The sequence below is a fragment of the Coregonus clupeaformis genome, chromosome 11 (assembly GCF_020615455.1).
Source record: "Coregonus clupeaformis isolate EN_2021a chromosome 11, ASM2061545v1, whole genome shotgun sequence".
Taxonomy (NCBI): Eukaryota; Metazoa; Chordata; class Actinopteri; order Salmoniformes; family Salmonidae; genus Coregonus; species Coregonus clupeaformis.
This window is the reverse complement of record NC_059202.1, coordinates 37,475,036-37,502,424: the sequence shown is the minus strand read 5'-3', so window position 1 is coordinate 37,502,424 and position 27,389 is coordinate 37,475,036. Positions and strand designations below refer to the sequence as shown.

The following is a 27,389-nucleotide window of genomic DNA, read 5'->3' as shown; positions in this document are numbered from 1 at the left end:
CAATCGTCCTGCCCAGGAGTGGCGCGAGAACACCATTTCCTCATTAGAACATCATCTCTGTCAAAGTAACCCACACAAACGTCATCAAATTCCTCCTCAGCAAAAAGATGGGAGAGGGAAACATCTTTACTCTGTTCCGCGATCAGCTGATTCCTAGACATCGAAGTGTCAACTGTAGGGACCCTCTTCCTTCAGTGGTCCTACAAACCCGCTCACCTTTGGGGTTTTGGGGGTTTTCAAAGCAGAGGTCAACTAAGATTTTTTGTTCACATTTGATCTGTACATTGCCATTTAAGTGTCCAATGTCACCTGGTGCGTTATCTCTGGGAACAGTATCCATTCTCTTCCTCTTTGCTGCCGGACTGATGCTGATGCTGATGTTGGTGTTGTCACTTGCTAGCTAGCTAGCCAACTTCAGTTCAGTTACGTCAAACATTGCACCTGAAATGACAGTATACTACTGTAGATAAAACATTTTTGTTTGAGCTTTTTTCTATTGGCATTTACTTGGATATGTCCATAATAATGACATTGATACGTGATTTCGCCTGGCTCAGAAAAAGTTGATGTCTCATCTGGACACTGTTTGCTCTCTATGGTAAAGGGGAGATCGCATTTCATTTGAAACATTGTTTCCGAGGTCGGATAGGCAGACAGCTAGGCTTACAGTTGAAGTCGGAAGTTTACATACACTTAGGTTGGAGTCATTAAAACTTGTTTTTCAACCACTCCACAAATGTATTGTTAACAAACTATAGTTTTGGCAAGTCGGTTAGGACATCTACGTTGTGCATGACACAAGTAATTTTTCCAACAATTGTTTACAGACAGATTATTTCACTTATAATTCACTGTATCACAATTCCAGTGGGTCAGAAGTTTACATACACTAAGTTGACTGTGCCTTTAAACAGCTTGCAAAATTCCAGAAAATGACGTCATTTGAGTCAATTGGAGGTGTACCTGTGGATGTATTTCAAGGCCTACCTTCAAACTCAGTGCCTCTTTGCTTGACATCATGGGAAAATGAAAAGAAATCAGCCAACCTCAGAAAAAAAATTGTAGACCTCCACAAGTCTGGTTCATCCTTGGGAGCAATTTCCAAACGCCTGAAGGTACCACGTTCATCTGTACAAACAACAGTACGCAAGTATAAACACCATGGGACCACGCAGCCGTCATACCGCTCAGGAAGGAGACGCATTCTCTCTCCTAGAGATGAACGTACTTTGGTGCGAAAAGTGCAAATCAATCCCAGAACAACAGCAAAGGACCGAAGATGCTGGAGGAAACAGGTACAAAAGTATCAATATCCACAATAACCTGAAAGCCCGCACAGCAAGGAAGAAGCCACTGCTACAAAACCGCCATAAAAAAGCCAGACTACGGTTTGCAACTGCACATGGGGACAAAGATTGTACTTTTTGGAGAAATGTCCTCTGGTCTGATGAAACAAAAATATAACTGTTAGGCCATAATGACCATCGTTATGTTTGGAGGAAAAAGGGGGTACCTTGCAAGCCGAAGAACACCATCCAAACCGTGAAGCACGGGGGTGGCAGCATCCCAAGCACGGGACTGGTGCACTTCACAAAATAGATGGCATCATGAGGAAGGAAAATTATGTGGATATATTGAAGCAACATCTCAAGACATCAGTCAGGAAGTTAAAGCTTGGTCGCAAATGGGTCTTCCAAATGAAAATTTGTTGGCAGAACTGAAAAGGCGTGTGCGAGCAAGGAGGCCTACAAACCTGACTCAGTTACACCAGCTCTGTCAGGAGGAATGGCCCAAAATTCACCCAACTTATTGTGGGAAGCTTGTGGAAGGCTACCCGAAACGTTTGACCCAAGTTAAACAATTTAAAGGCAATGCTACCAAATACTAATTGAGTGTATGTAAACTTCTGACCCACTGGGAATGTGATGAAATAAATAAAAGCTGAAATAAATCATTCTCTCTACTATTATTCTGACATTTCACATTCTTAAAATAAAGTGGTGATCCTAACTGACCTAAGACAGGGAATCTTTAGTAGGATTAAATGTCAGGAATTGTGAAAAACTGAGTTGAAATGTATTTGGCTAAGGTGTATGTAAACTTCCGACTTCAACTGTATATTAACCGTCACTGTACCAAACTAAATGCTAGGCTAGAAGCAAGAGGAAATACAGCAAAGTGAACATGATATTATTTTGGAGGCGCAGTGATAATTCAGATGGAACTGTTAGCAGGCTTAGGTGTGCCTGTGTAGGTGAATACAGCACGGCTTGGAACGCTGCTCGTCCAATAAGCATCCAGTATCCAAACAACCCATTTTATAATAGACATTAAAGGTACATTAGTGTCACCTGAATGTGTTCTAATTAGGACATGGTCCTTTATTTCACTGGTCTGTTTCTGTTCTTTTCTGTTAGGGATATAACTGACCGTGATAAAAGCATTCAACTGTGATTTCTGCGTGTTTTAAGCTGCTGGGAATGGGACTGGCTCACCCCCACTAATACAGACATAAAACTGTCTTCAAAGCATTAGTTGATTTAGGCAAACTCTCACTCAGACACACACACACAAGCTCAAACATACACACTCACTCGCTCTCACTCAGAGGTACACACACATTTACAATAATACAGATATTCTGACTTGCTTTAATGCGCTTTAACAGACTCACTTACACACTAACTCAAACACATGAGCTTATTCTGATTACTGGCTACATTTAGACACACATACACACACAAACACACACACATACATACACACACACACACACACACACAGGGATTCAACCGATATACCTCTCGAATGGTGTGGATAGCAGTGATGCAATGTTACTGTATGTCACACAGTCGGTTCTCACACACATATCAACTCTCCTTTCTCTCACTTCCTCTCCCACGCGCTGACACTCTAGAGCCTACATTTCATTGTCCCACTTAACCTACATATCCCACACATCCATTGTATGTCTGAGTGACCCCATAATAGAGCATATACACCAGCCGTTACACAGAGCCGCAGAGCCGTTCATCCACAGCCACTGTTAACTGCAGGTGCTGGTCAAATATAGTGCAGTATGTAGGCAATAGGGTGCCATTTGGGATGCAGGCAGAGGCTCCCAGTCCTTATCTACTGGCCCAGTGTGTACGCTGTGGCTTACACCAGAAAGTGGGCTGATAACAAAGAAAGGAACTAGGCCACTGCAATTACATGTGGCGTTACTTTTTGTAATTCTGTTTTTCTTTGGTGTGCGCGTGTGTGTGAAGCTGTGTATGTGTGCTTGTCCGTGCTTGTGTGTGTTTGTGTGTGTGTGTGACTGTTTTGCACCCTGATACTCTGCACCCTCAGGGCTCTGTTGTGTTTTCTCTTATTCCCATCGCTGGGTTGCAGCAAGGGACACTTTTCTCCCAGCATCAGGATGGTTCTTATTTTTACACCACTATTGTTTTCCCTTTTCACTGTTTTGTTTTCTCTTCTTCTCTGTGTTAGAGAAATAAATGTCCTCATTCTCTGTGCCCCTCCACCTCCCCCTTAACCAGTGGAAGCAATAAAAAAAAAAAAACTGTTCTGAACTTTGTACCAACTGTTTTAGGGTCCATACACAGATCGTCTACATACACATCCATAGGCATACAGGTATTTTTATCCTCCACTACGCAATAAGCAATAAAAAAGTTAGCTAGCTACGTTACTTCAGCTGCATTGCATGACAAACATCTTCAATCTCTAACATTAACGTTACTACAATAAAAAACAATGAAAAGTCGGACATGAACAGCAAGGCAAGCTTACTACACTGAACAAAAATATAAACGCAACATGCAACAATTTCAAAGATTTTACTGAGTTACAGTTCATATAAGGAAATCAGTCAACTGAAATAAATAAATTAGGCCCCAATCTATGGATTTCACATGACTGGGAATACAGATATGCATCTGTTGGTCACAGATACCTTAAAAAAAGGTAGGGGCGTGGATCAGAAAACCAGTCAATTTCTGGTGTGACCACCATTTGCCTCATGCAGCGCGACACATCTCCTTTGCATAGAGTTGATCAGGCTGTTGATTGTGGCCTGTGGAATGTTGGCCCACTCCTCTTCAATGGCTGTGCAAAGTTGCTGGATATTGGCAGGAATTGGAACACGCTGTCGTACACGTCGATCCAGAGCATCCCAAACATGCTCAAGGGGTGACATGTCTGGTGAGTATGTAGGCCAGGGAAGAACTGGGACATATTCAGCTTCCAGGAATTGTGTACAGATCCTTGCGACATGGGGCCGTGCATTATCATGCTGAAACATGAAGTTATGGCGGCAGATGAATGGCACGACAATGGGCATCAGGATCTTGTCATGGTATCTCTGTTCATTCAAATTGCCATCGATTATAATGCAATTGTGTTCGTTGTCTGTAGCTTATGCCTGCCCATACTATAACCCCACCGCCCCAAGGGGGCACTATGTTCACAATGTTGATATCAGCAAACCGCTCGCCCACGCGACACCATACACACTGTCTGCCATCCAGCGTGCCAGTGGTCATCAGAGGTGAGCATTTGCCCACTGACGTCGGTTACGACGCCGAACTGCAGTCAGGTAAAGACCCTGGTGAGGACGACGAGCACGCAGATGAGCTTCCCTGAGGCGGTTTCTGACAGTTTGTTAAGAAATTATTTGGTTGTGCAAACCCACAGTTTCATCAGTTGTCCGGTTGGCTGGTCTCAGACAATCCCGCAGGTGAAGAAGCCGGATGTGGAGGTCCTCGGCTGGCGTGGTTACACGTGGTCTGCAGTTGTTAGGCTGGTTGGGCGTACTGCCAAATTCTCTAAAATGATGCTGGAGGTGGCTTATGGTAGAGAAATTAACATTCCATTTCCGGCAACAGTTCTGGTGGACATTCCTACAGTCAGCATGCCAATTGCACGCTTCGTCAATACTTGAGACAGGTGGATGGATTATCTTGGCAAATGAGAAATGCTCACTAACAGGGATGTAAACAAATTTGTGCACAACATTTGAAAGACATTTTTGTGCGTATGGAACATTTCTAGGATATTTTATTTCAGCTCATGAAACATGGGACCGACACTTTACATGTTGCGTTTACATTTTTGTTCAGTGTAAATTGTTTATTCAATTTGCAGTACCGGTAAATGCTTTAGCTAGATTCTTTACATCCACTGGGTTTCACAAGATGACAGCCTTGTTTTCTGGTCATTAAAACATTTAACAACACGAATTACAATTCATATAAATGTCAAACACCCATATAGCCAGATAGCTTGTTAAATAGCGATGTTCGTAAATGTATTTTATGACCATAAAATAGGCATAATCGTTTGTCTCTACATAAAAAAACATATACTTAGTGTACAAAACATTAGGAACACCTTCCTAGTATTGAGTTGCACCCCCTTTTGCCCTCAGAACAGCCTCAATTCGTCGGGCATGGACTCTACAAGGTGTTGAAAGTACTCCACAGGGATGCTGGCCCAAATTGGCTGGATGTCTTTTGGGTGTTGGACCATTCTTGATACACACAGGAAACTGTTGAGCGTGAAAAACCCAGCAGAGCTGCAGTTCTTGACACACTCAAAACGGTGCGCCTGGCACCTACTACCATACCCCATTCAAAGGCACTTCAATATTTTGTCTTGCCCATTCACCCTCTGAATGGCACACATACACAATCCATGTCTCAATTGTCTCATGGCTTAAATATTCCTCCCCTTCATCTACACTGACTGAAGTGGATTTAACAAGTGACATCAACAAAGGATCATAGCTTTCACCTGGATTCACCTGGTCAGTCTATGCCATGGAAAAGAGCAGGTATTCCTAATGTTTTGTGCACGCAGTGTATTCCTCTTAACTGTAAATATTTTGCAGGAATCATTATGAAGTTATAATTACTTACATCTGCTTCCATCCTGGTATTTTTGTCAGCCATTATTCTTGAAGCAACTCCAGGGTTGGGTCGCAGAGCATCATGGGAGTTTTGGGAAACACTCAATAGAAAGTCTGCATCTCGATTCGCTTTGTTTGGAGGGCCAACTAGAGGGCTGAAAAGGCATTACGCCTCACTCAAAGTTCAATTGGGATACCACTACGCCTCGATGGGGCTCGCGGGATCGCGCAAAACGGAGGGGGCGGGCTAAGGGGGTGGGTTAAGGGGGGGTATTGGGATTGAGCCCATGTATTTCTCTGTCCTCCCCCCTTCCCATCTCAGCCTCTCTTCAAGCTTACTATCCATCCCAGTGGAATAATGTCAGCATTCAGCTGTATAGAGCTTCAATACAGCACAACATGAAATGTACAAATAGAAGGTTTTTGTACTTGTAGACCCCAGACATTGATTCACTCAAGTGAGAGCTGTGAAACTGATGGGGTGTAGAGATGGCAGTGAAGGCTGTTGACTCACTCTGTCATAACACACATCTTCTTGAACTGTGTGTGAGTGTGTGCATGCATAATATGGCGAGTGTATGAGTGTGTGTGTACATCTACAGTGTGTGTGCATGGGTGTGTTTGTGTGCTTAGATGTATGGTGTAGGGTGTATGCTTTGACTGTGTGCCTGGCCTGCGTGAGAGTTCCTGCTGGTCTCATTAGGTTAGTGTGTGTTGTGTCATGTGACTCCTGTCCCTGTCCCTTCTCCAGTTCCCCGGACATTGATCCTGTCCATGACAGGTGAGGGCAGGGAGGAGAGGTAAGTAGGGTGTGTCGCTGTCGGTGTCCATCTGATCCACCCACCCTTCTCAGCCTGGCCGATGCCGCTACAGCTGCTTTGATAACAAATAGCCTTCTGGGTTCTGTGTATTACTTTAGTGTTCTATTAGGTTCATGCAGGGAGGAGGACACAGAGGGCTCAAAGGGATCTCCAGTTTCACTCTGACACTACAGTGAAGGGATACCCAAGCTGAAGCTGAGAGGCCATTGTGTGTGTGTTTGTGTGCATGTGTGTGGTTTTGAGAGTGTCAAACAGAGGGCTTGTGTGAACTTTGCTGAATATAAATCCACATGTTGCTTTGTTTTATACTGTAATGTGATGTTGTTAGTAGTATCTTTGATAGTTGCAGCTTCGGTATGACAGTTTTCCCTTCTGACATACATCATCTAAACCCCAGCCGCTCCTCTCCTCCTCTCCTCCTCTCCTCCTCTACTCTCCTTTCTGACTCTCCTCTCCTCCTCTCCTCTCTGAATCCTCTCCTTCTCTCCTCCTCTACTCTCCTTTCTGACTCTCCTCTCCTCCTCTCCTCTCCTCTCCTCCTCTCCTTCCTCCTCTACTCTCCTCTCTGACTCTTCTCTCCTCCTCTCCTCCTCTCCTCTCTGAATCCTCTCCTCCTCTCCTACTCTCCTCTCCTACTCTCCTCTCCTACTCTCCTCTCCTCCTCTACTCTCCTCTCTGACTCTTCTCTCCTCCTCTCCTCCTCTCCTCTCTGACTCTCCTCCTCTCCTCTCCTCCTCTCCTCTCCTCCTCTCCTCTCTGACTCTCCTTCTCTCCTCTTTGACTCTCAGCTAATTTCGTCCTTGACCAGCCAAGAATGACATAACATTTTGACATTGCAGTTTCTTCCTCCTGTTTCAATCTCTGTACTGTGGCTGTGCATTCCTGATGACAGCCATGATGTGACCAACCACACACACACACACACACACACACACAGATTCAGACACACACACACACCACAAAAACACACACACACACACACAGGGAAACCCGCTGTTTACCATTACAGGACTCCACGCATCATTTCATGCCACAGACAGAAACATATTTATTCTCAGCCAGGCTCCCGAGATAAGACTGCTGCTTCTGCTGCCTGCTGCGTTCATGGAATACCAGTCACCACGGTTACTCTCATATCCTACTCAGTTCATATTTTGTCAGGCCATACCCTATGTGAGGTAGCTACAGTGGGGAAAAAAGTATTTAGTCAGCCACCAATTGTGCAAGTTCTCCCACTTAAAAAGATTAGAGAGGCCTGTAATTTTCATCATAGGTACACGTCAACTATGACAGACAAATTGAGAATTTTTTTCTCCAGAAAATCACATTGTATGATTTTTTATGAATTTATTTGCAAATTATGGTGGAAAATAAGTATTTGGTCACCTACAAACAAGCAAGATTTCTGGCTCTCACAGACCTGTAACTTCTTCTTTAAGAGACTCCTCTGTCCTCCACTCGTTACCTGTATTAATGGCACCTGTTTGAACTTGTTATCAGTATAAAAGACACCTGTCCACAACCTCAAACAGTCACACTCCAAACTCCACTATGGCCAAGACCAAAGAGCTGTCAAAGAACACCAGAAACAAAATTGTAGACCTGCACCAGGCTGGGAAGACTGAATCTGCAATAGGTAAGCAGCTTGGTTTGAAGAAATCAACTGTGGGAGCAATTATTAGGAAATGGAAGACATACAAGACCACTGATAATCTCACCCCGTGGGGTCAAAATGATCACAAGAACGGTGAGCAAAAATCCCAGAAACACACGGGGGGACCTAGTGAATGACCTGCAGAGAGCTGGGACCAAAGTAACAAAGCCTACCATCAGTAACACACTACGCCGCCAGGGACTCAAATCATGCAGTGCCAGACGTGTCCCCCTGCTTAAGCCAGTACATGTCCAGGCCCGTCTGAAGTTTGCTAGAGTGCATTTGAATGATCCAGAAGAGGATTGGGAGAATGTGATATGGTCAGATGACTTTTTGGTAAAAACTCAACTCGTCGTGTTTGGAGGACAAAGAATGCTGAGTTGCATCCAAAGAACACCATACCTACTGTGAAGCATGGGAGTGGAAACATCATGCTTTGGGGCTGTTTTTCTGCAAAGGGACCAGGACGACTGATCCGTGTAAAGGAAAGAATGAATGGGGCCATGTATCGTGAGATTTTGAGTGAAAACCTCCTTCCATCAGCAAGGGCATTGAAGATGAAACGTGGCTGGGTCTTTCAGCATGACAATGATCCCAAACACACCGCCCGGGGCAACGAAGGAGTGGCTTCGTAAGAAGCATTTCAAGGTCCTGGAGTGGCCTAGCCAGTCTCCAGATCTCAACCCCATAGAAAATCTTTGGAGGGAGTTGAAAGTCCGTGTTGCCCAGCGACAGCCCCAAAACATCACTGCTCTAGAGGAGATCTGCATGGAGGAATGGGCCAAAATACCAGCAACAGTGTGTGAAAACCTTGTGAAGACTTACAGAAAACGTTCGACCTGTGTCATTGCCAACAAAGTGTATATAACAAAGTATTGAGAAACTTTTGTTATTGACCAAATACTTATTTTCCATCATAATTTGCAAATAAATTCATTAAAAATCCTACAATGTGATTTTCTGGATTTTTTTTTCTCATTTTGTCTGTCATAGTTGACGTGTACCTATGATGAAAATTACATGCCTCTCTCATCTTTTTAAGTGGGAGAACTTGCACAATTGGTGGCTGACGAAATACTTTTTTTCCCCACTGTATATTCCTCTTCTACATGGTGTGTGTGGAGGCAGTTTTAGAACACCCTTCTTTAACTGACCGCATCTACTTCTCTCTCTTCTACTTGTTCTTGAGGAGGAACTGCAAGTGGACTTTTACCCCATGTGGCCCTAGCTTCGTTCCCCTGTCCCTTAAATTGTGCCCTCTCATAAGTTAGTCCTGCACGGAGAGAGGGGAAGGGAGGTTGGAGAGAGGGGGGGGGGGTGAGGCAAAGGGGTGAAGGTGCCTTTCTCTCTCTCTCTCTCTCTCTCTCTCTCTCTCTCTCTCTCTCTCTCTCTCTCTCTCTCTCTAACACGTGGGGTGATGAATAGCTACTGCCAGTGAATGAATTGCCCTGCTGTCGCCGGTTGTTCTCACACCTCACCACAAATCATTATAAACACACACACCCAACCCACGGTCGGCTCTCATACCTCACTACTGATCATTGCATTAACTTGGCACTGGGAGGTGGGAGGGAGCGCATCCAAACGCAAAGGCCCCTGGGAAATCAGCCTACCGACAATCACCTTGACCTGGCAGGACAGGGACACACACACCTATACTGTACACACAAACACACAAACACAGACACCTATAATGTACACACAGTGCCAGCTGGACACTTAGAGTAAAAACAAAAATCCTCCCTGCCCCAGGTGTTCTCACTGACCTCTCCTCTGTATTGTAGGTTAGCGGAGAGCCATGCTAACCACTGACCCTTCCTCTCCCCCTGTCCTGTATGTTTATACTCCTCCCTGCTCCAGGCCCTCTCACTGACAGGTTAGCTGTATTCCAGACTAGGGTTTAATATTTTCCCAGTATTTTAAATGTTCCATCCCAAGAATAAATCACTTTTCTCCCAGGTAACCCAGTATTTCCTGTCAAAACCGGAAGTGTCATTCAAAAGCATTATAAACTATATACTATAAATGGGCCTATGTCTGAATTTGATTAGAGCTTTGATTAAAACAAATCATGCCTGATGCAAACTGAACCTGACTAAATACATTTTATGAGCCCTACATTAAAAACATTTAATGAGCCCAAGCCCAAAAAAGCCCAAATGATTGTGCCATTTCCAATACATAGGCTATATGATATATACTGTACGCTACTGCACATTACGCACAACAGAAAACAGAAAAGCCCATAGATATAGGCCTCGCTATGCTCTCTTGGGTAAATAAATTAAACAAGCTCCAGAAGGCTAATCTTTTTGAGTGTGAACTGTATTACTGTACTGTGTTGTATTATACTGGACTGGAATTACACACATCGTTCAAACCATGATAAAGCAGGGAGAGAACATGTGATTCTTTTGCAGCACATGCAGCCTACAAAGTTACAAGTATAGACTAGCGAATTTGATTTGAATTGTTCATAATATTTCTCCTGATGTTATTAGCGTACCTCCTCTTTCTCTCTCTAGTGTTGCTTAATTCCTTCCTCGCTTTCAACAGTTAAATGAAATACGTTTTGTTGTCCTTATCTTCATCATTCTAATGACATGCTTGAATATACAGTTGAAGTTGGAAGTTTACATACACCTTAGCCAAATACATTTCAACTCAGTTTTTCACAATTCCTGACATTTAATCCTAGTAAAAATTCCCTGTTTTAGGTCAGTTAGGATCACCACTTTATTTTAAGAATGTGAAATGTCAGAATAATAGTAGAGAGAATTATTTATTTCAGCTTTTATTTATTTCATCACATTCCCAGTGGGTCAGAAGTTTACATACACTCAATTAGTATTTGGTAGCATTGCCTTTAAATTGTTTAACTTGGGTCAAACGTTTCGGGTAGCCTTCCACAAGCTTCCCACAATAAGTTGGGTGAATTTTGGGCCATTCCTCCTGACAGAGCTGGTGTAACTGAGTCAGGTTTGTAGGCCTCCTTGCTCGCACACGCTTTTTCAGTTCTGCCCCACACATTTTCTATAGGATTGAGGTCAGGGCTTTGTGATGGCCACTCCAATACCTTGACATTGTTGTCCTTAAGCCATTTTGCCACAACTTTGGAAGTATGCTTGGGGTCATTGTCCATTTGGAAGACCCATTTACGACCAAGCTTTAACTTCCTGACTGATGTCTTGAGATGTTGCTTCAATATATCCACATAATTTTCCTTCCTCATGATGCTATCTATTTTGTGAAGTGCACCAGTCCCTCCTGCAGCAAAGCACCCCCACAGCATGATGCTGCCACCCCCGTGCTTCACGGTTGGGATGGTGTTCTTCGGCTTGCAAGGTACCCCCTTTTTCCTCCAAACATAACGATGGTCATTATGGCCAAACAGTTATATTTTTGTTTCATCAGACCAGAGGACATTTCTCCAAAAAGTACGATCTTTGTCCCCATGTGCAGTTGCAAATTGTAGTCTGGCTTTTTTATGGCGGTTTTGGAGCAGTGGATTCTTCCTTGCTGAGCGGCCTTTCAGGTTATGTCGATATAGGACTTGTTTTACTGTGGATATAGATACTTTTGTACCTGTTTCCTCCAGCATCTTCACAAGGTCCTTTGCTGTTGTTCTGGGATTGATTTGCACTTTTCGCACCAAAGTACGATCATCTCTAGGAGACAGAACGTGTCTCCTTCCTGAGCGGTATGACGGCTGCGTGGTCCCATGGTGTTTATACTTGCATACTATTGTTTGTACAGATGAATGTGGTACCTTCAGGTGCTTGGAAATTGCTCCCAATGATGAACCAGACTTGTAGAGGTCTCAATTTCTTTTTTCTGAGGTCTTGGCTGATTTCTTTTGATTTTCCCATGATGTCAAGCAAAGAGGCACTGAGTTTGAAGGTAGGCCTTGAAATACAGTGGGGAAGAAAAGTATTTAGTCAGCCACCAATTGTGCAAGTTCTCCCACTTAAAAAGATGAGAGAGGCCTGTAATTTTCATCATAGGTACACGTCAACTATGACAGACAAAATGAGGGAAAAAAATCCAGAAAATCACATTGTAGGATTTTTAATGAATTTATTTGCAAATTATGGTGGAAAATAAGTATTTGGTCAATAACAAAAGTTTCTCAATACTTTGTTATATACCCTTTGTTGGCAATGACACAGGTCAAACGTTTTCTGTAAGTCTTCACAAGGTTTTCACACACTGTTGCTGGTATTTTGGCCCATTCCTCCATGCAGATCTCCTCTAGAGCAGTGATGTTTTGGGGCTGTCGCTGGGCAACACGAACTTTCAACTCCCTCCAAAGATTTTCTATGGGGTTGAGATCTGGAGACTGGCTAGGCCACTCCAGGACCTTGAAATGCTTCTTACGAAGCCACTCCTTCGTTGCCCGGGCGGCGTGTTTGGGATCATTGTCATGCAGAAAGACCCAGCCATGTTTCATCTTCAATGCCCTTGCTGATGGAAGGAGGTTTTCACTCAAAATCTCACGATACATGGCCCCATTCATTCTTTCCTTTACACGGATCAGTCGTCCTGGTCCCTTTGCAGAAAAACAGCCCCAAAGCATGATGTTTCCACCCCCATGCTTCACAGTAGGTATGGTGTTCTTTGGATGCAACTCAGCATTCTTTGTCCTCCAAACACGACGAGTTGAGTTTTTACCAAAAAGTTCTATTTTGGTTTCATCTGACCATATGACATTCTCCCAATCCTCTTCTGGATCATCCAAATGCACTCTAGCAAACTTCAGACGGGCCTGGACATGTACTGGCTTAAGCAGGGGGACACGTCTGTCACTGCAGGATTTGAGTCCCTGGCGGCGTAGTGTGTTACTGATGGTAGGCTTTGTTACTTTGGTCCCAGCTCTCTGCAGGTCATTCACTAGGTCCCCCCTGTGGTTCTGGGATTTTTGCTCACCGTTCTTGTGATCATTTTGACCCCATGGGGTGAGATCTTGCGTGGAGCCCCAGATCGAGGGAGATTATCAGTGGTCTTGTATGTCTTCCATTTCCTAATAATTGCTCCCACAGTTGATTTCTTCAAACCAAGCTGCTTACCTATTGCAGATTCAGTCTTCCCAGCCTGGTGCAGGTCTACAATTTTGTTTCTGGTGTCCTTTGACAGCTCTTTGGTCTTGGCCATAGTGGAGTTTGGAGTGTGACTGTTTGAGGTTGTGGACAGGTGTCTTTTATACTGATAACAAGTTCAAACAGGTGCCATTAATACAGGTAACGAGTGGAGGACAGAGGAGCCTCTTAAAGAAGAAGTTACAGGTCTGTGAGAGCCAAAAATCTTGCTTGTTTGTAGGTGACCAAATACTTATTTTCCACCATAATTTGCAAATAAATTCATAAAAAATCCTACAATGTGATTTTCTGGAGAAAAAAAAATCTCAATTTGTCTGTCATAGTTGACGTGTACCTATGATGAAAATTACAGGCCTCTCTCATCTTTTTAAGTGGGAGAACTTGCACAATTGGTGGCTGACTAAATACTTTTTTCCCCCACTGTACATCCACAGGTACACCTCCAATTGACTCAAATGATGTCAATTATCAGAAGCTTCTAAAGCCATGACATCATTTTCTGGAATTTTGCAAGCTGTTTAAAGGCACAGTCAACTTAGTGTATGTAAATTTCTGACCCACTGGAATTGTGATACAGTGAATTATAAGTGAAATAATCTGTCTGTAAACAATTGTTGGAAAAATTACTTGTGTCATGCACAAAGTAGATGTCCTAACCGACTTGCCAAAACTATAGTTTGTTAACAAGAAATGTGTGGAATGGTTGAAAAACGTGTTTTAATAATCCCTCTTCAAATAGTCTATTGTTATAATAAATGCTAAAAAAATTATGTCCAGCAAGCTATTCTAATCTATCTTTTCCTGCGTGTGACTCCAAGAGCTAAAGAGCCTTTTTTAAAGAAAGGCCAGCAGAGCACAGGTGTGTGTGTATTTTAAGTTAGAAGCTTATTATGCATAATCCATCATTCATTAGCTAAATATAAGGCTAATACTGCATTGAATGTATTACCTGAAAGAGGTAGGCTAGGACATCTATTTATTATCACAGCTCAGGCTAAGACACAGATGCAGACACAGGAGGCAGATAGTACGAGTCTCAGAGTTTATTACAATACAAGGGGCAGGCAATCGGTAGGTCAAGGCAGGCAAGGGTCGTAATCCAAATCAGAGTCAGGCAGGTACAGGACGGCAGGCAGGATCGGGGTCAGGACGGTCAGAACTGGGAAGACTAGAAAAAGAAAAACTAGAGCACAGGAAACACGGGAACACGCTGGTAGGACTTGACGGGACAAGACGAACTGGCAACAGACAAACAGAAAACACCAGTATAAATACAAAGGGGATAGTGGGGACAAATGGGAGACACCTGGTGGGGGGTGGAGACAATCACAAGACAGGTGAAACAGATCAGTGCGTGACATTTATAGGGCTATATACAGTGCATTCAAGTCAGACCCCTTGACGTTTTCCACATTTTGTTACGTTACAGCCTTATTCTACAATTGATTAAATTGCTTTTTTCCCTCATCAATCTACACACAATACCCCATAATGACAAAGGGAAAACAGGTTTTTAGAAATGTTTGCAAAGTTATTAAAAATAAAAAACAGAAATACCTTATTTACATATGTATTCAGAACCATTGCTATGAAACTACAACTTGATTGGCGTCCACCTGTAGTAAATGCAATTGATTGGACATGATTTGGAAAGACACACACCTGTCTATATAAGGTCCCACAGTTGATAGTGCATGTCAGAGCAGAAACCAAGCCATGAGGTCTAAAGAATTGTCCGTAGAGCTCAGAGACAGGACTGTGTCAAGGCACAGATCTGGGGAAGGGTACCAAAAAATGTCTGCAGCATTGAAGGTCCCCAAGAACACAGTGGCCTCCATCATTCTTAAATGGAAGAAGTTTGGAACCACCAATCCTTGAGCTGGCCGCCCGGCCAAACTGAGCAATCGGGGGAGAAGGGCCTTGGTCAGGGAAGGTGATCAAGAACCCGATGGTCTCTCTGACAGAGCTCCAGAGTTCCTCTGTGGAGATGGGAGGACCTTCCAGAAGGACAACCATCTCTGCAGCACTCCACCAATCAGGCCTTTATGGTAGAGTGGCCAGACGGAAGCCACTCCTCAGTAAAAGGCACATGACAGCCCACTTGGAGTTTGCCAAAAGGCACCTGAAGGACTCTCAGACCATGAGAAACAAGATTCTCTGGTCTGATGAAACCAAGATAGAACTCTTTGCCCTTAAAGCCAAGCATCACGTCTGGAGGAAACCTGGCACCATCCCTACGGTGAAGCATGGTGGTGGCAGCATCATGCTGTGGGGATGTTTTTCAGCGGCAGGGACTGGGAGACTAGTCAGGATCGAGGGAAAGATGAACGGAGAAAAGTACAGAGAGATCCTTGATGAAAACCTGCTCCAGAGGGCTCAGGACCTCAGACTGGAGCGAAGGTTCACCTTCCAACAGGACAACGACCCTAAGCACACAGCCAAGACAAAGCAGAAGTTGCTTCGGCACAAGTCTCTGAATGTCCTTGAGTGGCCTTTTATTTTTAATACATTTGCAAACATTTCTAAAAATCTGTTTTTGCTTTGTCATTCTGGGGTATTGTGTGTAGATTGATGAGGGAAAAAAACAATTTAATCAATTTTAGAATATGGCTGTAATGTAACAAAATGTGGAAAAAGTCAAGAGGTCTGAATACTTTCTGAATGCAGTGTATCAATCTTGAACAGGATGATCTATTTTGAATGGAATTGATAGAGGGAGAGAAAGACTGCGAGAGAGTGCTCGTTCGTGCACTGATTTAAAGCAATGATATAGGTGTGTTTTAAAACTCTGTAGCTGCAATAAAAAAAAGTAATCATCTTTACAATTAAAAAATAAGGTGACCCTGGAAAGCCAGATGGAGATGTGTAAAATAGATGGGCATTTAGTCTTTATGTTACTGTAGCATAGGCTATGCTGCAGCAAATGTAGCTGTCACAATCAAAAAAATGTTACTATGATGAGATGATAGGTTTACATTCTGGAATGGGCTGTCGGTCCCCACCCTGAGCATTGATGATTCATCATGCAGTGGCCAGAGAGAAGGCCGTAGAGAATCCAGATTTAGACATTGCATATAATTTAACAGTTCCATTTCACGTCATGCTGTTCATATAAGTTATTTATTATAATTTACCGGTTTCTCTCAGTTATTTATCCCGGGAAATGGGAGTGGTTTTGGGCGGTAAATCTCGGTAACTGGGTTCCCACCATTCAACCCTATTCCAGACTGACCCCTCCTCTATTCCTCTCCCCTGTCTCTAGGTTACCAGTTGGCCAATCTGACGGGGGCTCGGTGGAGAGTGCAGGCAGACTGACCTCTATCCACTAAACTCTCTTCTCCCCCTTTACTGTACTGTAGGTTACCAGAGGGCCAGTCTGACGGGGGCCCGGTGGTGAGTGCAGGCAGACTGCGGACCCTGGAGGAACAGTTGATCAGAGCTAAGGAACAGATAAACTCCTACCGCAGCCTGCCTGGAGATGGTGAGACACTCACACGCAGGCACGCACACACACAAACCTGGACGCACACACACACACCTTGGAAATGAGGACAGGAGGCAGTGAAGAGGAGTATTCCCAGGCAGGATTCCCTGTCCACTCCTCTTTCCTCGTATTTCAGCCGGAAATGTTCCATCCTTTTCCTTCACTGTAACATGAGCCACACACACAACTATTTTCTGGGTCAGCTGCTTTCATTGGCCTGCCACAAGCCTTCGTGTCATATGAAACATTATGAAAACAGGTTACATGAAGACCGTTAAGGAATGATTACTATGACTGTTATTATGTGGAGTATGGAGAAACCTAATACACCTGATACCTTTCTGGTACCTCATTAAACAATGCTTTAAAGCAGGTGTGCCAAACTCATTTTGCACCGGGGAAGCATTCGGTCTTCAATGAGGTCTGCACTGATTTTTTTTTATGTCACCTCGCTGTTAAAAGTTGAAAGAAATAGTCCTCCATCCAGCGTTTTTTGAATTTTCTATGCTCCCTGACTGTCTAGCTTGACGCAGAAAAATATTATCATATTATCATAGTACATCTTTTTTTACTCAAACCACCCGCTCGCCGGATTGGACATCCACTCCTTTAAAGGCGACTTTAGGCTACTATGCTCGTCGATACATTAGCAGGGCTACTCTGTCTCTGTACTTTGGCCCTGTCCTTGTAGTAGTAGCATGCACTTAATGACCTCTGTGACACGTATTTGTCTGTGGCACTATTCTCATGAAGAGTAAAGGAGTAGGGGGAAGTGGGCCCTAGGCCTAGACACTGATCTAAGGACAGTTTGCATTTTACGTTTTAAGGCACGATGGCTGCCCCCCTTTTGTGGGCCCGCGGACCAATTTAGAATAGCAGGAAATTAACTTTAAAACTTAATGTAAAACTGGATGTGGGTACACAGACCCACGAGTCACTGCGGTCCCTCATGATGAGTTCCGTTTTTGGGGGAACTCGTTTTTTATTTATTTTTATTTTATTTCACCTTTATTTAACCAGGTAAGCCAGTTGAGAACAAGTTCTCATTTACAACTGCGACCTGGCCAAGATAAAGCAAAGCAGTGCGATAAAAACAAAACATAAAGTCAAAAATATATATACAGTGTGTGCAAATGTAGCAAGTTATGGAGGTAAGGCAATAAATAGGCCATAGTGCAAAATAATTACAATTAGTATTAACACTGGAATGATAGATGTGCAAGAGATGATGTGCAAATAGAGATACTGGGGTGCAAATGAGCAAAATAAATAACAATATGGGGATGTGGTAGTTGGGTGGGCTAATTTCAGATGGGCTGTGTACAGGTGCAGTGATCGGTAAGGTGTTTTGTCAACTGATGCTTAGTGTTAGGGAGATAAGAGTCTCCAGCTTCAGAGATTTTTTGCAGTTCGTTCCAGTCATTGGCAGCAGAGAACTGGAAGGAATGGCGGCCAAAGGAGGTGTTGGCTTTGGTGATGACCAGTGAGATATACCTGCTGGAGTGCATACTACGGGTGGGTGTTGCTATGGTGACCAATGAGCTAAGATAAGGCGGGGATTTGCCTAGCAGTGATTTATAGATGGCCTGGAGCCAGTGGGTTTGGCGACGAATATGTAGTGAGGACCAGCCAACAAGAGCGTACAGGTCACAGTGGTGGGTAGTATATGGGGCTTTGGTGACAAAACGGATGGCACTGTGATAGACTACATCCAATTTGCTGAGTAGAGTGTTGGAGGCTATTTTGTAAATGACATCGCCGAAGTCAAGGATCGGTAGGATAGTCAGTTTTACGAGGGCATGTTTGGCAGCATAAGTAAAGGAGGATTTGTTGCGAAATAGGAAGCCGATTCTGGATTTAACTTTGGATTGGAGATGCTTAATGGGAGTCTGGAAGGAGAGTTTACAGTCTAACCAGACACCTAGGTATTTGTAGTTGTCCACATACTCTAGGTCAGACCCGTCGAGAGTAGTGATTCTAGTCGGGTGGACGGATGCCAGCAGCGTACGATTGAAGAGCATGCATTTAGTTTTACTTGTGTTTAAGAGCAGATGGAGGCTACGGAAGGAGTGGCATTGAAGCTCGTTTGGAGGTTTGTTAACAGTGTCCAATGAAGGGCCAGATGTATACAAAATGGTGTCGTCTGCGTAGAGGTGGATCTGAGAATCACCAGCAGCAAGAGCGACATCATTGATATACACAGAGAAAAGAGTCGGCCCAAGAATTGAACTCTGTGGCACCCCCATAGAGACTGCCATAGGTCCAGACAACAGGCCCTCCAATTTGACACATTGAACTCTATCTGAGAAGTAGTTGGTGAACCAGGCGAGGCAGTCATTTGAGAAACCAAGGCTATTTAGTCTGCCAATAAGAATGCGGTGGTTGACAGAGTCGAAAGCCTTGGCCAGGTCGATGAAGACGGCTGCACAGTACTGTCTATTATCGATCGTGGTTATAATATTGTTTAGGACCTTGAGCGTGGCTGAGGTGCACCCATGACCAGCTCGGAAACCGGATTGCATAGCGGAGAAGGTACGGTGTGATTCGAAATGGTCGGTGATCTGTTTGTTAACTTGGCTTTCAAAAACTTTCGAAAGGCAGGGCAGGATGGATATAGGTCTGTAACAGTTTGGATCTAGAGTGTCACCCCCTTTGAAGAGGGGGATGACCGCGGCAGCTTTCCAATCTCTGGGGATCTCAGACGTTACGAAAGAGAGGTTGAACAGGCTAGTAATAGGGGTTGCGACAATTTTGGCGGCTAATTTTAGAAAGAAAGGGTCCAGATTGGCTAGCCCAGATGTTTTGTAGGGGTCCAGATTTTGCAGCTCTTTCAGAACATCAGCTGTCTGAATTTGTGTGTGAAGGAGAAGCGGGGGGGGGCATGGGCAACTTGCAGCGGAGGGTGCAGAGCTGGTGACCGGGGTATTGGTAGCCAGGTGGAAAGCATGGCAGGCCGTAGCAAAATGCTTGTTGAAATTCTCGATTATTATAGATTTATCAGTGGTGAGAGTGTTTCCTAGCCTCAGTGCAGTGGGCAGCTGGGAGGAGGTGCTCTTATTCTCCATGGACTTTACAGTGTCCCAAAACTTTTTGGAGTTAGTGCTACAGGATGCAAATTTCTGTTTGAAAAAGCTAGCCAATGCTTTCCTAACTGCTTGTGTATATTGGTTCCTTACTTCCCTGAAAAGTTGCATGTCGCGGGGGCTATTCGTTGCTAATGCAGTACGCCACATGATGTTTTTGTGCTGGTCAAGGGCAGTCAAGTCTGAGGAGAACCAGGGGCTATATCTGTTCTTAGTTCTGCATTTTTTGAATGGGGCATGCTTATTTAAGATTGAGAGGAAAGACCTTTTAAAGAACAACCAGACATCCTCTACCGACGGAATGAGATCGATATCCATCCAGGATACCTGGGCCAGGTCAATTAGGAAGGCCTGCTCGCTAAAGTGTTTTAGGGAGCGTTCGACAGTGATGAGGGGTGGTCGTTTGACCGCGGACCCGTTACGGACGCAGGCAATAAGGCAGTGATCACTGAGATCCTGGTTGAACACAGCGGAGGTGTATTTAGAGGGTAAGTTAGTCAGGATGATATCTATAAGGGTGCCCATGTTTACGGATTTAGGGTTGTACCTGGTAGGTTCGTTGATAATTTGTGTGAGATTGAGGGCATCTAGTTTGGATTGTAGGATGGCCGGGGTGTTAAGCATATCCCAGTTTAGGTCACCAAGCAGTACGAACTCTGAGGATAGATGGGGGGCAATCAATTCACATATGGTGTCCACGGCACAGCTGGGGGCTGAGGGGCCAGACAAAATTAAACGGGCCTAATTATATAATGAATATGACTTCGGAGGACAGAAATTATTAAATATTAAAGCATTAGACCTATCACTAAAAGCTTCAGTCATACAAAAGTTATACTTAAATCCGAACTGGTTCTCTAGCAAATTAGTAAGATTGTCTCACCCAATGTTCAAGAATGGCCTTTTTCCCTTTATTCAGATTACAACCTCTCACTTTCAGTTATTTCAAAAGGAAATCATCTCCCAAATATCACTATTTCTAAAACAAGCCATAGAAAGTTGGTTGTAATTTCAATTTAATCCTCCAGAAACGACAGAACAAATAATGCAACAAATATTGTGGTTAAACTCAAATATACTAATTGATAAAAAACATATCTTTTTTTTGACAAAATGTTTAAAAAAGGTATAATCTTCGTAAATGATCTCATTGGTAGGACTGGTGGAGTCATGTCGCACATGCAGCTAACAAAAACATATGGAAATGTCTGATCTACCCAAAATTACAACCAAATAATTGCAGCATTACCGTGTGTATATATGTGTATATGTGTGTGTATGTATATGTATATATATGCATATATTTGCGAGGAAAAAAAACATATGGTGGATTGGAAGTGATGCAGACAATTACATTGATGGAAGTTACAATCTATCTGCAATATTAAAGCTGATCTACCCCCTAAAAAATAAAAATAAAAATGTTAGTGTATGATCAACACACCTTTTATTCAAAGACAAGTTGACTCACCTAGCCTTCCTGGCAGCTAAAGCATGCACTGCTTGTTGGAGGTTGATTTTGTAAGACAACTCGTGCTCAATTGATATGGTGGCGAGTCCGTTGAGTCTCTCTTGACTCATAGTAGAGCGCAGGTCGTTTTTGATGAGTTTGAGCTTGGAGAATGTGCGCTCTCCACTTGCCACTGTCACCGGGAGTGTGAGAAGAACTCTCAGGGCAACAAAGGCAATGGGATACAAGGAGGCCATTTGGTGTCTGGATATATACTCCAGTGTGTCGAGTGGTTTTGCCTCACTGTCCAGTCTCCTGCTCAAGACTTTGAGCTCATTACACAGAACTTTTGCGTCGATGTTCCTGGAATCCCCGTATGTAAGGGCCCTCTCCAGTGTTGCGCAGTCCCTGGTAAGTGCTGCAGTGTCCATGTCCTTGATGGTGGGGATGTTGTATAGGATGCTGAAAATACTGCTGTGCTCTTTGAGCTGTGTAAAGCGCTCGTTGACGGACTGGATAGCAAAATCAAGAATCTGATTAAAGAAATGTACTTTGAATTTCTGCTGAGGGCCAGTCACAGGCTCATCCTCTCCCTCATAGCCAAACAGACTCCTCTTCTTCCTGGGACGGACCGTGTGCTGCACTGGGAAACATGGCTCAATACCCATCTCCTCTACCAACTCTTTTGCGCTTGCTAAAGCGCCAGCGAAAGCAGCATCAGAGCGGTAGTCTTGGAGGAATACCCTGGTTGAGTTCAGTTGAACCACTGCTAGTGAAAGGTTAAAACTCACCGCATGCAAACTCTAACTGGTGATGTTCACTTCGAACAAGATGTCTTACCAAACGACCACTGCGCACATGAAGCCAAAGTTATTCATCTTGGCGGCAATGCTGTTTGCCTCCAACATTGTTTTAGCACCACAGCTGCCTGTGAGCATGGTGTCGGTGGCGATCGACAACAGGGCATCATAAATCTCCCAGAGTTGGTAACGCACGGGTTTCAAAGCCTCCACCCAGTTCTCCCATCTCGTGGCACTGAGGGGTTTCACTGTGAGTCCATCTTTTACGTGCTCTTTCAACACATCCCAGCTGTGTGTAGATCCGGATAAAAATGTATAGATCTCTTGGATGGTGTTAAAAAATTCAGCCGCCTCCAAGCAACACGATGCTGCATCAGAGAGAACCAGGTTCAGCGAGTGTGCGCTGCATGGCACAAAAAAGGCCATTGGTTTGATATCCTGCACTCTCTTTTGAACTCCGCTGTGCCTCCCCCGCACATTCGCCCCGTTGTCATACCCCTGCCCTCTCATGTCCATGATGGCGATGCCATGTTTCTGTAGTTTTGAGATGAGCAACTCGGTCATGCCTGCCCCCGTTGCATCAAGCAGTTCACTAAACTCTAGGAACTGCTCTCTCTTGCGCACTAATCCATCATCCTTGGTTGAAACTAAACGCACCACCATGGTCATCAGCTCTGTTTTGCTCGTGTCTTGTGTGCAGTCCAAAATTATATAAAAATATTTGCTGGATCTCTTGTGCCAGCATGTCAATGATTTCTTTCTGGATTCTTTTACCAAGGTACAGTGCCTTGCAAAAGTATTCATCCCTGTCACGCCCTGGCTCTGGGGACACTGTTATGTTGAGCCAGGGTGTGTAATTCTATGTTTGTATTTCTATGTTGGCCTGAGTGACTCCCAATCAGAGGCAATGAGTGTCAGCTGGTTGTCTCTGATTGGGAGCCATATTTAACTGTCTGTCTTTCACTTTGTGTTTGTGGTTTCTTGTTCGTGTTGGTTTGTGTTTAAACCATAGACGTCACGTTTTTCGTTTGTTGTTTTGATCGTGTGATCATTAAATAAATATAAATATGTTCACCTTCAACGCTGCGCATTGGTCTCTCCCTGACGATCGTGACAGAAGAAACCACCAGAACTGGACCAAGCAGCCTAGTGAGGAGCAGAGTGGGTGGACTTGGCAACAGTGGAGGCAGAGCTTCGACTGGGTCAAGCCGAATGAGGAGCTGAATGGCGGAGATTGGAAGCAGAAGAGCGAGAGTTGGGCGAGAATTATCGAGGCCTGGCCCACGGGGAAGAGAGACTCCCAGAAAATTTTTAGGGGGGGGGCTCACGACGTCGGACCAGCAGGAGGCCGCGATAGAGCGGCCCAGCGGGTTGCCAGAGGAGGCCGCCATGTTACAGGGGCCACTGGTCGAAGAGGGGATGGAAGGTGGAGAGGCACGGCGAGAGGTACTGGGGTGTGTTACCAGTCCGGTCCGGCCCGTTCCAGATCCCGGTGTAGGGCCAGTGGTGTGTGTCCCCAGTACGGTCCGGTCTGTTCCTGCTCCCCGCACCAAGTCTGTGGTGCGTTGCCAGCCCTGTCCGGCCCGTTCCTGCTCTCCGCACCAAGTCTGTGGTGCGCGTCGCCAGCCCAGTCCGGCCCATTCCTGCTCCCCGCACCAAGTCTGTGGTGCGTCTCGTCAGCCCGGCTCAGCCCGTTCCTGCTCCCCGCACCAAGTCAGTGGTGCGCTTCGTCAGCCCGGCTCGGCCCATTCCTGCTCCCCGCACCAAGTCTGTGGTGCGTTTCGTCAGCCCGGCTCGGCCCATTCCTGCTCCCCGCACCAAGTCTGTGGTGCGTTTGGCCAGCCCTGTCCGGCCCGTTCCTGCTCTCCGCACCAAGTCTGTGGTGCGCGTCGCCAGCCCAGTCCGGCCCATTCCTGCTCCCCGCACCAAGTCTGTGGTGCGTTTGCGTCAGCCCTGTCCGCCCGCTCCTGCTCCCCACACCAAGCCAGTGGTGTGCGTCGTCAGTCCAGCACGGCCGTGCCTGTTCCCACACCAAGCCAGTGGTGTGCGTGCGTCGGTCCGGGCACGGCCCGTGCCTGTTCCACTGGTGCCTGGTCCGGCACCGGTCAGATGCGTTACGCCGGAGCTAGAGCAATCCGCTCCATCAGTGTGCAGTCCAGCTCCGGCCAGCGGGGCCAGACCGGACCAGGGGTACTTTGGGGGGTTGGAGAGGGAGTGGGGATCAGGCCCGGAGACGGATCCGCCGCCAAGGCGGAGTGCCCACCCGGTCCCTCCCTGGTGGTATTTAGTTGGCGCGGTCGGAGTCCGCGCCTTTAGGGGGGGGTACTGTCACGCCCTGGCTCTGGGGAAACTGTTATGTTGAGCCAGGGTGTGTAATTCTATGTTTGTATTTCTATGTTGGCCTGAGTGACTCCCAATCAGAGGCAACGAATGTCAGCTGGTTGTCTCTGATTGGGAGCCATATTTAACTGTCTGTCTTTCACTTTGTGTTTGTGGTTTCTTGTTCGTGTTGGTTTGTGTTTAAACCATAGATGTCACGTTTTTCGTTTGTTGTTTTGATCGTGTGATCATTAAATAAATATAAATATGTTCACCTTCAACGCTGCGCATTGGTCTCTCCCTGACGATCGTGACAATCCCCGTTGGCGTTTTTCCTATTTTGTTGCGTTACAGCCTGTAATTTAAATATATTTTTCGGGGGATTTCATGTAATGGTCATACACAAAATAGTCAAAATTGGTGAAGTGAAATGAAAAAGAATAACTTGTTTCAAAAAATTCTAACAAATGAATAATGGAAAAGTGGGGCGTGCATATGTATTCCCCCCTTTTGCTATGAAGCCCCTAAATAAGATCTGGTGCAACCAATTACCTTCAGAAGTCACATAATTAGTTAAATAAAGTCCACCTGTGTGCAATCTAAGTGTCACGTGATCTACACCTGTTCTGAAAGGCGCCAGAGTCTGCAACACCACTAAGCAAGGGGCACCACCAAGCAAGCGGCACCATGAATACCAAGGAGCTCTCCAAACAGGTCAAGGACAGAGTTGTGGAGAAGTACAGATCAATGTTGGGTTATAAAAAAATGTCTGAAACTTTGAACATCCCACGGAGCACCATTAAATCCATTATAAAAAAATTGAAAGAATATGGCATCACAACAAACCTGCCAAGAGAGGGCCGCCCATCAAAACTGGCAAGGAGGGCATTAATCAGAGAGGCAACAAAGAGACCAAAGATAACACTGAAGGAGCTGCAAAGCTCCACAGCGGAGATTGGAGTATCTGTCCATAGGACCACTTTAAGCCGTACACTCCACATAGCTGGGCTTTACGGAAGGGTGGCCAGAAAAAAGCCATTGCTTAAAGAAAAAAATAAGCAAACACATTTGGTGTTCACCAAAAGGCATGTGGGAGACTCCCCAAACAAATGGAAGAAGGTACTCTGGTCAGATGAGACTAAAATTGAGCTTTTTGGCCATCAAGGAAAACGCTATGTCTGGCGCAAACCCAACACCTCTCATCATCCGAGAACACCATCCCCACAGTGAAGCATGGTGGTGGCAGCATCATGCTGTGGGGATGTTTTTCATCAGCAGGGACTGGGAAACTGGTCAGATTTGAAGGAATGATGGATGGCGCTAAATACAGGGAAATTATTTCAGTGTTCCAGAGATTTGAGACTAGGACAGAGGTTCACGTTCCAGCAGGACAATGACCCTAAGCATACTGCTAAAGCAACACTTGAGTGGTTTAAGGGGAAACTTTTAAATGTCTTGGAATGGCGTTCTTAAAGCCCAGACCTCAATCCAATTGAGAATCTGTGGTATGACTTAAAGATTACTGTACACCAGCGGAACCCATTCAACTTGAAGGAGCTGGAGCAGTTTTGCCTTGAAGAATGGGCAAAAATCCCAGTGGCTAGATGTGCCAAGTTTATAGAGACATACCCCAAGAGACTTGCAGCTGTAATTGCTACAAAAGGTGGCTCTACAAAGTATTGACTTTGGGGGGGTGAATAGTTATGCACACTCAAGTTTTCCGTTTTTTTTGTCTTATTTCTTGTTTGTTTCACCCCAAAAAATATTTTGGATCTTCAAAGTGGTAGGCATGTTGTGTAAATCAAATGATAGAAACCCCCAAAAAATCAATTTTAATTCCAGGTTGTAAGGCAACAAAATAGGAAAAATGCCAAGGGGGGTGAATACTTTCGCAAGCCACTGTAGTGTATGTGTTTCTTTGGACTGTACTCTCCTTACATACTCCTTCATGATTCCATCAAAGATACCCAGCATTTCCATAAACGCAATGTTCTGGGTGGCCATTACGCGTATCAGGGCTATGAGACTCTGCAGCACCTGCTGCCAGTGGAGAGTCTCTCTGTCAATAGCCCGTTGGGCTTGGGCATCGATAGTTTGCTTGGACACTAGCCTGATCTCCAGCTCCTTCCACCTTTGGAAACTACAGTGGGGAAAAAAAGTATTTAGTCAGCCACCAATTGTGCAAGTTCTCCCACTTAAAAAGATGAGAGAGGCCTGTAATTTTCATCATAGGTACACGTCAACTATGACAGACAAAATGAGAAAAAAAATCCAGAAAATCACATTGTAGGATTTTTAATTAATTTATTTGCAAATTATGGTGGAAAATAAGTATTTGGTCAATAACAAAAGTTTCTCAATACTTTGTTACATACCCTTTGTTGGCAATGACACAGGTCAAATGTTTTCTGTAAGTCTTCACAAGGTTTTCACACACTGTTGCTGGTATTTTGGCCCATTCCTCCATGCAGATCTCCTCTAGAGCAGTGATGTTTTGGGGCTGTCGCTGGGCAACACAGACTTTCAACTCCCTCCAAAGATTTTCTATGGGGTTGAGATCTGGAGACTGGCTAGGCCACTCCAGGACCTTGAAATGCTTCTTACGAAGCCACTCCTTCGTTGCCCGGGCGGTGTGTTTGGGATCATTGTCATGCTGAAATGGTGGAACAAGCTCCCTCACGACGCCAGGACAGCGGAGTCACTCACCACCTTCCGGAGACATTTGAAACCCCACCTCTTTAAGGAATACCTGGGATAGGATAAAGTAATCC

At 44.8% G+C, this 27,389-nt stretch overlaps 1 protein-coding gene across 3 annotated transcripts in view; it reads left to right on the top strand.

The window, feature by feature from the left end:
* Positions 1 to 27,389, top strand: part of LOC121539578 (alpha-(1,6)-fucosyltransferase) — a 139,690-nt gene that overhangs the window by 101,398 nt on the left and 10,903 nt on the right. For all 3 annotated transcript variants that reach the window (XM_045223547.1, XM_045223548.1, XM_045223549.1), the window contains one exon: positions 16,842 to 16,963. In XM_045223547.1, coding sequence (XP_045079482.1) covers positions 16,842 to 16,963 — 122 coding nt within the window. The remainder of the gene's footprint in view (positions 1 to 16,841; positions 16,964 to 27,389) is intronic.